This window comes from Chlorocebus sabaeus, chromosome 2 (assembly GCF_047675955.1).
Source record: "Chlorocebus sabaeus isolate Y175 chromosome 2, mChlSab1.0.hap1, whole genome shotgun sequence".
Lineage (NCBI taxonomy): Eukaryota > Metazoa > Chordata > Mammalia > Primates > Cercopithecidae > Chlorocebus > Chlorocebus sabaeus.
In genome coordinates, this window is record NC_132905.1 from 25,896,482 (window position 1) to 25,909,125 (window position 12,644).

General features: G+C 46.9%; 1 protein-coding gene across 2 annotated transcripts in view; it reads left to right on the forward strand.

The window, feature by feature from the left end:
- Positions 1 to 5,848, forward strand: part of KIAA1755 (KIAA1755 ortholog) — a 51,232-nt gene extending 45,384 nt beyond the window's left edge. The window contains exon 14 of one of the 2 annotated variants that reach the window (XM_073006687.1): positions 2,129 to 5,848. In XM_073006687.1, the coding sequence (XP_072862788.1) occupies positions 2,129 to 2,830 (702 nt within the window). In that variant the 3' untranslated portion in view covers positions 2,831 to 5,848. The remainder of the gene's footprint in view (positions 1 to 2,128) is intronic. The other variant, XM_073006685.1, reaches the window with a different exon arrangement.
- The last annotated feature ends 6,796 nt before the right edge of the window (positions 5,849 to 12,644 follow it).

Genomic DNA, 12,644 nt, shown 5'->3' on the forward strand with positions numbered 1-12,644 from the left:
GAAGTAACCCCTGGCACAGGGCTTTGTTCAAATTCAGAATTATTATTAACATCAATATTATTATTATCATTAGGAGGAGGAAGAAGAGGAGTAGTGCTTCCAGGGTTAAGGACATCTGGAAGCTTCTTTGCCTTGCCCACTGATTTCAGCCAATTCCAGCCTCATTGGCCTTCCTGGATCAATCAAACATGCTCCAGTTCTGAGGCCTTTGCATGTGCTGTTCCCTCAGCCTAGGAAGCTCTTCCCATTTACCGGCTGGCTTCTTGTCTTCTGCTCTCAGCTCACAGACGCCCTTTCTGACCACCCACCCCTGTCTCTCTCATCACCCTGTTTTGTCACTTCTGGGTGCTCACTTTGATCTGAAGTTGTCCTGGTGCTTGTCACTCACTTGTCTCTTGCATGGTGTCCGCGAGGTGAGCTCCCTGAGGCAGGGACTGGGTCCGAGTTGGTCCTAGCTCTATCCACGGTTCCTGGCACAGGCTCGGCCCACAGGGGCTCAGGGAGGCTGTGCGGAAAGTCAGGATAGGCTGGAAGCCTGGGGATGGCCTGTGTGGAAGTGGTGTCTGTGCCAGGCCTAGAAGTCATACAGAGGAGGAAGCAACCCTGACTTTGAGTCCAGCTCTCACTGTTGGATCTGGGCTGGCCCTGTTTCCTCTCTGGCGCTGAATTTCAATTCGTTCCACAAGGGGTTGGGCAAGATGATTTCTGAGGTGCTATCCATCTCTGTCCAGCTTAGCCTGGAAGGTCAAGTCCTGGACAGACAGACAGATGATGGGACAGCCCAGCACCAGGCTCAGCCCCTGGTGGGGAACGTGTGTGCAGCAGCTTTGGTCCTAAATAATAATAACACAATGGTGCCACTAACGGAGATTTATGGAGCTCTTTCCCGGCCATGAGCTCCGTGTGCTTGCAAGAATATGAAGCCATTTATCTAAAGACAAGTTCCCTTAATCCGTGGAAAGATGGTCTCTTCGGAGAAAATGGTTCTCCAATCCCTACAGCCTAACAGCTCGCTGTCGTGTTCTAAATTAATGGAGAGAAAGATTATGTTTTTCACGAGCTGCTGGGAATGTGTTGCCTTCTTTGCAGTCTGCAGACATTTTGTGGGGGAAGCGGGGACAGACAGAATCACAAAATGGGGCAGAGGCTCGGTTGGAGGGAGGGGCCTCCGAGCCTGGTGTGGCTGACAGTCTCGAGGTGTGATGGTGAGGGCACACCCCTGCCCGGCCCGTTTCTCCTTCTGCCCACTGAGGTGCTTGGAAGACAGATCTGAGTGGAATCCTAGCTCCTTCCTGACTTGCTGTGTGACCTAGGGCAAGTGAGTTCACTTCTCTGAGCCTCAGTTTTCTTCTCTGTGAAATGGGCTGCTGGTGCAGTTCAGTGTGATCCTGCCTGAGACACACAGAACCTGGCACATAGTCAGCGCTCAATAAACATTAGCCAGACTCTCCCTCACAGCACTCACAGGGGTTAATACAACCACGGATAGGAAGTTCACCTCTCCAAAGGCTTTTCATGCTCATCTAGTGCAACTTCCATTTTACAGAAGAAGAAACTGAGCCCCAGAGAGAGCTAAGTCCCTGCTGGCCCGTAGGTCTATTAGAACGTGTCTGATGGGCTGGGTGCGGTGGCTCATACGTATAATCCCAGCACTTTGGGAGGCCAAGGCGGGTGGATCACCTGAGGTCAGGAGTTCGAGACCAGCCTGACCAACAAAGTGAAACACTGTCTCTACTAAAAATACAAAAATTATCTGGGCATGGCAGCAGGTGCCTATAGCCTCAGCTACTCAGGAGGCTGAGACAGGAGAATTGTTTGAACCCAGGAAGCAGAGCTTGCAGTGAGCCGAGATCACGCCACTGCACTCCAGCCTGGGCGATGGAACGAGACTCCATCTCAAAAAAAAAAAAAAAAAAAAAAAGTGATGATCCTCAGGGTGCTTGGGGGCTGTTTCCAGATGGCAGGTGTGTGAACCCCAGGGAAGAGAGGGAAATCAGGATCATCATGGTCAGTGGAGAAGATCATGGCCAAGCCGAGCGGGGCCCTGGCATGGGACATGTATTAATTCAGTCCTCCACAGTCCCACTTCCAGCCTGAGTCCCCACCTCCCTCTCTTCTTGTCCCCTAGATGACCTGGTTCCACATGGACTGTCAGGACCTGATGGCCCAGCTCAGGCTGGACAAGGCCTCAAGGGTCAGTCCTGGGGACCGGCGCCGCCTCCACCGCTACCTGCAGCGACTGGCATCTGAGTTCCCTGCTGAGAAGCTCGCAGCCGTGGGGCTGCAGGTGGCCTCCCTGAGCCGGGCGGGCCTGGGCCAGGAGCTCTGGGAGGAGGCCCGGATCAGGCATGAGGAGATCCGGATGCTCCTGGAGAAGGCACTGACCCACTGCTCTTGCCCAGAGACTCCCACTGCTCACTCAGTGCGACCAGAACGAAGAGGGGCGGCGGCCAAGGGCCAGGGTCTGAGTGTAGAGGTCGCTTCTAAGGGGAGGTGGGACCAGCCCCCACTAGACTTACTGGGCAGGGACCGTTTGCCAAAGTCCTGTTGGCCTCCTGGGGCCCCCAGAGGGGAACAGAACAGAACTTTCCAGGCAGACTTTCCACCCCAGGAAGCTGGCCGGGCTGCAGAGGCTGAAGATGGCAAAGGCGCCCACGAGCTCCCTGACTCTGCTCACGAGCATTCGCTGGCCACCACCTTCTTCTGGCAGCAGCCCCCAAGGCAGAGCCAGGTCCCTCGCCCCACTGGGGGCAGCTTCTCCTCAGAGGGGACAGACTCACAGACATCCCTTGAGGACTCACCCCAGACGAGTCCCCTTGCCTCCCTCTAGCTGACAGCCCCCTTCAGTGGCACCAGCCTCCGGGAGCACTGGGACAGGGCCCAGCTGGAGGGGTAGCTGGGAGCTCTGGTCAGTCCCAGTGAGACGTCGCCATGGAGCACTGGTTTTACATTCTGCCTCTGCTGGGATGGTGAGAACTGTCGACCCGCCTCTGGCTCCAGAAAACTTCTGGAAGACCCGCTCCTCACCCATGCAGAGTAGCGAGAGTGGACGTCAGAACCAGGGCGCAAAAAAGCGTGTGATAGGCTCCATCCCTCCAGGCTCTCACTGTGGAAAGAACTGTTGGCACAGACCCCTCCAGAGGTCTCCCTCGCAGGCAGGCAGACACCCACCTGTAGCTCAGGAACATACACAGCTCTCCTCTCGGCCACGAAGTCCAGCGTTGCCCTCATACAGAATCTTTGGGGAGATTCGGGAGTGGTTCCTTGTCTTGGATTCCAGGAAAATGTACCCTGAGATGAGGATTTAAGGATCAGTGTGTTTGGTGCTGATCCAGGAACCTCAGCTGGGGGAGTAGGAGTTGAGTCTGCAAAGGGAATAAAGAGGACGTTGTCAAGCAAATTTTCTTTTTTTTTTTAATTTTTAAAAATTCATTGTATTTTATTTTTAGAGATGAGGCCTCACTACATTGCCCAGGCTGGTCTCAAACTCCTGGGCTCAAGTGATCCTCCTGCCTTGGCCTGCCAAAGTGCTGGGATTGCCTCCCCCTGCTCCACCTCCCCACCCAGGGATAAGGTCTCACTCTGGTGTCCAGGCTGGAGTGCGGTGGTGCAATCATAGCCTCAAATTCCTGGGTTCAACCGATCCTCCCACCTCAGCCTCCTGAGTAGCTGGGACTACAGGCATGCACCACCATGCTCAGCTTATTTATTTATTTTTTTGTAGACATGGGGTCTTGCTATGTTGCCCAGGCAGGCTGATCTCAAGCTCAATCAATCCTGTGGACTCAGCTTCCCAAAGTGCTGGGATTATAGGTATGAGCCACTGTGCCCTACCCTCAAACAAATTTCCATGTTGGCAACTGGAGCTAGATCTTGCTGGAGATCCCTGAAAGACAGCATGGAATCCTCGAACACCCCCTGAGGGGTGAGGCATCTAGGGCATTTATCTGCCAACCCTCAGGAGTTGGCACTTGTAGATGGCATGCACAGCCAGCTCCACTGGCCTTGGCAAAGAGAATTGCCTCCTGGAGCCGGAGGCCAGTTCCTGTGCTCAGAAGGGAAGGACATGTCTTCTGTGCTCCCTGTCTCATGAGGCCCCTTCGATAGGCATGGACCTTCATTCTCAAGTTCAAAGAACCCTGTGGAATCTTGTCCTTGTCCTCCAGAGAGAATCCTCTCCACCCTCAAGGTCCCCTCTCTCTCTCACCTCCCCACCAAGCCTCCCTGGACTCAATGTCTTCTGTCCCCTTCCCTGCCCAACGTCCACCTCTCCAGGCTCAACCTCTGTGATCCAGTGCCATTGGGGCTCCGTGGGTGGCTGGGTCCTGGTGGTTGGGGACCGTGAGAAGGGTCCTATCTGTCGGGTCTTAGATGGAGCATCCAGATGGCCACCCTTCCTACTGCCCCGAGTGGCCCCTGCCAGCGCCTCTCTGGAGTGTCACTAAGCTGACAGTGTTTGCCTTGCCTCTGCAGTAGGATGCATTACTGAAGTGGCCTCTTGGTCACCTAGCTCTGAATTTTCCTGGCTCCAGAAAGAGGCTGGTGGGCACAGGTCCCCCGGAATGAGGCTGTGAAGGGGAGAGAGGCAGGCCTGGGCCAGGCATAGGAGGACAACTAGGGCTTCTCAGGAGCTGTCTCAGCCAAGAGTCGTACACTCAATACTTAAAATGGCTTCAGGAATCTTCCGAGACTGAAGATTTCCCCAGGCGTGGTCTAGGGCCTGCCTGCCTCAGAGCCATGAGCAGAGCCGGTCAAAAGGTTTGCTAGGGCATCCTACCCCAGACATTAAAATAGACTCGTGGGGCTGGCTGGTGGCTGGAATCTGCGTTTGTAGCCAAGTGCTCTTCTTGTGTGACTCAGCAAAGTGGGGGTGCATTTGGGGGAACACCCGGGGCTAGGGCCTGAGCCCCCCACCCAAAGCCAGGTTTGATTCTTGCATTTCACTCCCTGCCTTCCATCCAGACAGGCCCAAGGATGCATGGGGTGTGAGATTAGCCCGTCTCCATCAATGCCTGTCGCCTCAGAGAGGTCCGAAGGCTCTTAAAATGCGGTTGCCATAGAAACAGCATCCAGCCAGTGGGGACCACAGACAGGGAGCCATGGAACCTGGGGTGCTGGAATGGAAACTGACTTGTGAGAGACCACAGCTACTGCTAGAAGGAAGGGGGGCAAAGTGGGCATAGGTAATCTAAGAATCCTTGGGCAGGAGGAGTCCCCAAGGCTACCTTGTGCATCCTTCTATCCCCAAAAAGAACTGTACCCCAACAATCTCTCCCCTCACCACATCCCCTGGGGAAGAAGGGAATGCAGAAATTAAATATCATAATGAGTAACAATGTATAAAAGCAACAAATAATAACAGCTAATGTTTCTTTTGCATTTTCTTTGTGCCTAGCTTTGAGCTAAATCCTTTAAAAACTTTACAGGGCTTGTTGACTTTTTTTGTTTTTTTACAACATTGTGAGGAGTGATTCCACCCTATTTTACTAAGAATGAAGCTGAAACTCAGAGAGGTTTGGAGGTGCCTTGCCCAGTGCCACCATGAGGGGCAGAGCTGGACTTGCTCTGGGCCTAGTTTATTGGCTTTGCCCGAGCCTGCCCACAGTAGGGGCATGGCATAGCCTCCCCCAGAGATTCCCTGTGAGTGATGACATAGCTTTGAATCAGCAAAGCCTCGGCCCCTGAGAGGCTGCTCTGAGGAGGCAGAGGCCACAGGGCCCCTCCATGGGATTTTTAAACAAAGTTTGAAGCCTGCTGTGATGGAAGAAGATGGGCTTTCAAGGAACCCCAGGTCAGCTAGTGATGTGACTGTGTACAGCCCACTGTGATGGGAACACTTTTTTCAAGCTCAAGGGGCTGGTAGGCAAGAGGCAGAAGGAGGAGCACAGCCTGGAAGTCAGGCACTTCAGGTGCCACTCTTCCCTGTTGCTGATGGCCTGGTCACCCGAGGCAGGTTGCGTCCTCTCTCAGGTGCTCAGTTTACCCCATCTTTCCAATGGAGGCATTGGATGGATGAGGATCTTTCTCATCTTGGAGAGCCCTGCTTTTGAATCCAGGATTAGCAGCCTAGTGCCTGTGAATAGACAGGTGCCCCTCAGTTTTCCCATCTGTTCACTGGATTTGTCAAGCCTGCTGGGTCAGGAAAATAAGATCTCTGGATCCTTGTGTTCTGCACCAAGCCTTCTTCTTTTCCAGAGGAGTAGCCATCTTGTGAAGGAGCAAAGCTTTGAAAAGACTTTTCACTGCTGGGCAGTGATGTGGGGCAGACATAGGACTGAGCCCAAACAGAAGTCTAGGCACTTTACAGTTTGCAAAACACTTTTTTGTCCATCTATTTCCCATCTGATATTTACTACAACCCTTTCGGTCACAGAGGTCATACTCTGAGATGGCCCCATTTTACAGATGGGAAGACTAAAGCCTGGAGAGGGGCAATGACTTGCCCAAGGTCACACAGCCAGGAAAGGGGCCAAGAAGGAGAAAGTACAGGGTCTGGGCCTGGTTCTGGATCAATGCCAAATCCAGGATTGTGGATGACTCTGTGTTTTGTCAGCCACTCTGAGGTAGGCCCCTCACACCCATGTGACACAGACAGGGTGGCTGTCACACCCACTTTAGATCCAGACAGGGTGGCTGGCTGGGGTCAGCATACAGTCTGACCTCATAAAGCAGAGATGTCCTGTTCTCCAGGGGCTGTGAATTGGCCTCCAGCCCAGGACAAATTTGCCTGGTCCCAAACCCCAGCTGAAAATAGCTCTCTGAGGCCAGAGTCCCCTGCAGAGCTAGTGTTCTGGATACACGGCAGGACTCTGGGAGTCCCATTGCCCTCTGCCTGGGGCACGCTGGGGAACTCTGGGTAGCCGTGTTCTTCCTTAGGACCTCCTTTCCCCATCTGTGAAATGGAGGGATTCGGTCAGACCAGGGAAGGAAAATTGGTGTTGTTTTGTATGTGGAACCTCTGACCTGCCCTCCCAGTCGTGCTTCCCTCTCTGTGCGCTGACCACCCATCCAGGCACCCAGGCTGGAAACGTGCAAGTTGTCCTCAAACCTCCCCTTAACTCCTAAATTCACTCTCCTGATCTCTCTGATATCTTCTACTTCTCTCTCCCTCCATCGTCCTCACCCTCATCCCAGCCTCCATCCTTTAGCCCCAGACAACTATAGCAGGGTCCTCAGTGGTCTTCCTGCAGTCACTTGGATCCCCTTTATCTGTTCTCCACCCAGAAACTAGAGGGGTCTTTCAAAATGTAAAATAATGTCAGCCTTGCTTAAGCCTGAACAGTAGCACCCCATAACTCTCCAGATAGAAAACCCAACCTTCCCGTGATCTACAAAGCCTGTGTCGTCAGCCTCTACCCTCCACTTCAGCTTCATCTCAATCTCCATGTCTTCTGAGTCCCAGAAGCAATAACTTGCTTTCAGTTCCTCAGCCATTCCAAGCTTTTTCTGAGGTCAAGTTCCCCAGAAGTGGACCTCGGGGTGAGGATTCAGGTACAGGTGATTCATTGAAGAGGCGATCACAAGAGAAACCAGGAAGGGAAGCAGAACGGGGAAGGGAGGGAAGCCAAGGTGCAATTTCAGACCAAGTCCCAGCCTCTGCCTGGCTGCCTGGGGGAACGCTGGAGGATATTTTACACCTCCAGGGCACTTCAGGCTTTCTGCAGAATCATGTGCCACAAAGCAGAGTCCGATAGTTCCAGGGCAGACCTTGGAAGAAAGTTGCAAGTGTGGGCCCATAAAAGATAATATTCTGCACCAATAATATGTAAAGAGCTCTCACAACTAAATATTACTACTACTAATAATAAATTTTAAACTGGACAGAGGACCTGAATTGGCTTTTCTCCAAAGAAGATGCACAGGTGGCCAATAAGCACATGACAAGATATTCAACATTACTGGCCATCAGGGAAATGCAAATCAAAACCACAAGGAGATGTTGTTTCACATCCACAAAGATGGCTATAATAAAAAGACATATGACAAGTGTTGGTGAAGATGTGGAGAAATCAGAACTCTCATACCCTGCTGGTGGCAATGTAAAATGGTGCAACTACTTTGGCAAGCAGTTTGCCAGTTCCTCAAACTGTTAAACATCAAGTCATCATATGACCAAACAATTCCATTACTAGGTATACACCCAAGAGAAATGAAAACATATCCGCACAAAAATTTATACATGAATGCTTATTGAGAATTATTCCTGATAGTCAAAAAGTAGAAGCAACCCAAATGTTGATTAGCTATTGAATGGATTTTTAAAATATGGTATATACACATAATGAAATATTATTTAGCCATTAAAAAGGAATGGAGTCACTTCTTAACATTTTATGAAGCCACTGTTGTCCTGATATCAAAGCCAAATATGGACATAACAAAGAAAATTACTAACCTTATGAATATACATTATGAATATAAATGCAAAAATCTTCAACAAAATGCTAGCAAACCAAACATGACAGCATCTTAAAAGGATTATACAGCATGACCAAGTGGGATTTATTCTAGAAGTGCAAAGATAGCTAAATATAAGAAAATCAACCAGTGTAATATGCCAAATTAATGGAATGAAGGAAAATAAACCACATGACCATCTCAATCGATGCAATAGCTTTTCATGATAAAAACACTCAGAAAAATAGGAATAAAAGTGAACTTACTCAACATGATAAAAGGCGTTTATGAAAAACCCACAATGAACATCAAACTCAATGGTGAAAGACTGAAAGCTTTCTCTCTGAGGTCAGGAGGAAGACAAGAATACCCACTTGCAGCATTGCTATTCAGTATTTTACTGTAAGTTCTAGCCAGCACAATCAGACAAGAAAAAGGGAAAAAAGGCATCCAAATAGAAAAGCAGAAGTAAAACTATTTATATATTTAAAAAATCAGATCTCATTATTTTATATCTCAAAAATCCCAAAGAATCCACACGAAAGCTACTACAGCTAATAAATTCAGGGAATTTCAGGTTACAAGATCAACACACAAAAATCAGTTGTGTTTTTTATACCAGAAACAAACAGTTCAAAAAAGAAATTAAGAAAGCAAAATTTCACTTACAACAGCACTAAAAGAATAAAATACCCAGTAATAAATTTAACCAAGGAGATGAAAGATTTATACACGGAAACCTACAAAACATTACTGAAAGAAATTAAAGAAGACCTAAATAAATGGAAAGACACACTATATTTATGGATAGGATTGTTAAGATGTCAATACCACTCAAAGCAATATATAGGTTCAACGTAATCCTATCAAAATTCCAACTGCTTTTTTTGTCCAAGAATAAAAAACCAATTCTCAAATTTAAAACAGATTGCAATAGGCGCCAAATGGCCAAAACATCTTGCAAAAGAAGGTCAAAGTTGGAGGACTCAGAGTTTTCAATTTCAAAAACTACTGCAAAGGTATAGTAATCAAAACAGTGTGGTACTGCCATAAAGATAAATGTATGGACAAAGGAATAGAATTTTGAATCCCAAAATAATACCATGCATCTATGGCCAATTGATTTTTGGCAAGGATCCCAAGTCCATTCAGTGGAGAAAAAATAGTCTCTTCAACAAATTATGCTGAGACAACTGGATTTCCAAATGTAAAAGAATAAAGTTGGACCCCTGCTTCACACCATATAAAAAAGATTACTAAAAATAGATCAACAACTTAAATACAAGAGCTAAAACTATAAAACTCACAGAAAAAGCCAGGTGCAGTGGCTCACGCCTGTAATCCCAGCACTTTGGGAGGCCGAGGCGGGTGGATCAGGAGATCGAGACCATCCTGGATAACACGGTGAAACCCCATCTCTACTAAAAATACAAAACAAAACAAAACAAAACAAAAAAATTAGCTGGGCATGGTGGCGGGCACCTGTAGTCCCAGCTACTCGGGAGGCTGAGGCAGGAGAATGGTGTGAACCCAGGAGGTGGAGCTTGCAGTGAGCGGAGATCACAGCACTGAACTCCAGCCTGGGCAACAGAGCGAGACTCTGTCTCAGGGGGGAAAAAAAAATCGTAGAAAAAAACATAGGGGTAAATCTTAATGAGCTTGGATTTGCCAATAGATACTTAGATATGACACCAAAAGTACGATCAACGTAAATAAAAATGGATAAATTAGACTTTATCAAAATTAAAATATTTAGTGCATCAAAGGAAATTATCAGGAAAGTGAAAAGGCAACATATAGAATGGGAGAAAATATTTGCAAATTGTCTATCTGATAAGAGTTTAATATACAGAATATGTGAAGAATTTCTATTACAACAACAAAAAAATACAACCCAATTACCAAATAGGTAAAGAACTTGAATACTTATTTCTCCAAAGAAGATGTACAGATGGCCAACAAGCACATGAAAAGATACATCACCAGTCAACAGGGAAATACAAATCAAAATCACACTGAGATGCCATCTCGTAGCTACTAGCATGGCTATAACTTTTTAAATGCAGAAAATAACAAATGTTGGCAAGAACATGAAGAAATTAGAACCCTTATACATTGTTAGTGGGAATGTAAAACGGTGCAGCTGCTGTGTAAAACCGTTTGGAGGTTCCTCCAAAAGTTAAACATAGAATGACTCAGCAATTCCATTCCTAGTTATACACCCAAAACGTTTGAAAACAGAAACTCAAAGAGATACTTGCATGCCAGTGTTTATTGCAGCTTTATTCACAATAGCTCAAACATGGAAATAACCCAAGTGTCCATTAACAGATGAATGAATAAACAAAATACACACATATAATCCCACTTGTTTTATATAATCACATTTTGTTATATATACATATACACACGCACACACATACAATGGAATATTATCCTGCCACATAAAACGGAATGAAGTTCTGATACATGCTACAACATGGATGCACCTTGAAAAGATTACGCTAAGTGAAATATGCCAGACACAGAAGGACCAATATGTATGAGTCCATTATATGAAATATCTAGAATAGGCAAATTCATAGAGACCTAAAGTAGATAAGAGGTTACCAGTGGCTGAGAGGAGGTGGGAATGGGGAGTTATTGCCTAATGGGTAGGGAGTTTCTGTTTGGAGTGATGAAAAACTTTTGGAAAGAGATAGTGGTGATGGGTGTACATTGCAAATGTAATTAATGTCACTGAATTGTGCGCTTAAAAACAAAATGGCAAATGTTATATATATTTTACCACAATAAAAAGTGTTTAAAGGAAAGAAGTGCTGATACATGTAATAATATAGATGACTTTGTAAACATTATGCTAAATGAAAGAAGTTAGTCATAAGAGACTACATATTATGTGTCTCCCTTTATAGAAATGTCCAGAACAGGTAAATCTATATACAGAGAAAGTAGATTAGTGGTCACTTAGGGCTGGGGATAGGGGAGGTGGGAGGATATGGCAGTGATCCCTCGAGGATACAGGATTTCTTTTTGAGATGATAAAAATGTTCCAAAATTGACTGTGGTGGTTGTAAATATCAGTGAATATACTAAAAACCATTGAATTGTACACTTTAAATGAGTGAATTGCGTGGCAAATTGGCTACATCTCAATATAAGTTGTTTAAAACACACAGACACACACACACAGAGAAGCCAGAGGAGGGAAGCACAGCATTCCTCAGTGTGATTTTGATTTGCATTTCCCTATAGACTGGTGATGTATCTTTTCATGTGCTTGTTGGCCATCTGTATATCTTCTTTGGAGAAATAACTATTCAAGTTCTTTACCTATTTGGTAATTGGGTTGGATTTTTTTTGTTGTTGTAGTAGAGATTCTTTACATATTCTGTATATTAAAGGTATCTGGGTGTAGCACTGACAGTGTCTGCTACAAGCTCTTTCTCATCTCAAGGCTTCAAACTTTTCAACTAGCTAAGCCCTCCTTATCCTTCAGATACCAGCAAGAGGTTCAGCCTTTCCTGACCACTCTGAAGTGGTCAAAATCCTCTTTTGTTAAAAACCAGGAACTTCTTCTTCATAGCATGTATCTCAATTGTCATTTTGCAATATTTTATTTAATGCTTATATCCCCTACTAAACTGTGAGTTTCATGAGAGCAGAAATTGAGTCTACCTGTTCAATGTATGCTTTGCACAGGGAAGAAACTTAACAAAGTTTGTCAGATGAATCAATGAATGGATGAATGCCAGATCTTTTCGATTAGTAGGGGCTGCCTCCAGCACCTGGTTGGCTCAGTAAGAAAGAATTCTATGGTTGATTAATGATGTCTGCCATGGGTGCCAGCAGGGATATAAGTCATAGATGTGCCCTAAATTTGCTGCCCTTGAACTAGTAGAGCCACACCTCAGGGTCCCCCATCAGAGGGGGTTCAGGTCTGCCTAGAAACAAGAGTCTCACCTCTCCCCCAGCTCCCAGGAGTGCAGTTGTCATCCCAGTTGGCCTTGCTAATCAATCACACAGCCACGCAGTGCCCGTTAGGATTTGTCACTGAGCCACATCCAGGTGTGCCAGGCAGGAGCAGGCAGGCTCGTTTGCATCTCATCTACATGAAATTTGCATACACCTCCGCAGCTCCCATCTCCTTGCAATTTTCAAGTTAAAATGTCATTACCGCTCCTGTGAAGCCTGTTATTTCTTGATTTCATTCTCCCTGTTCCTCTCCCCCTACTCCCTCCTACGCC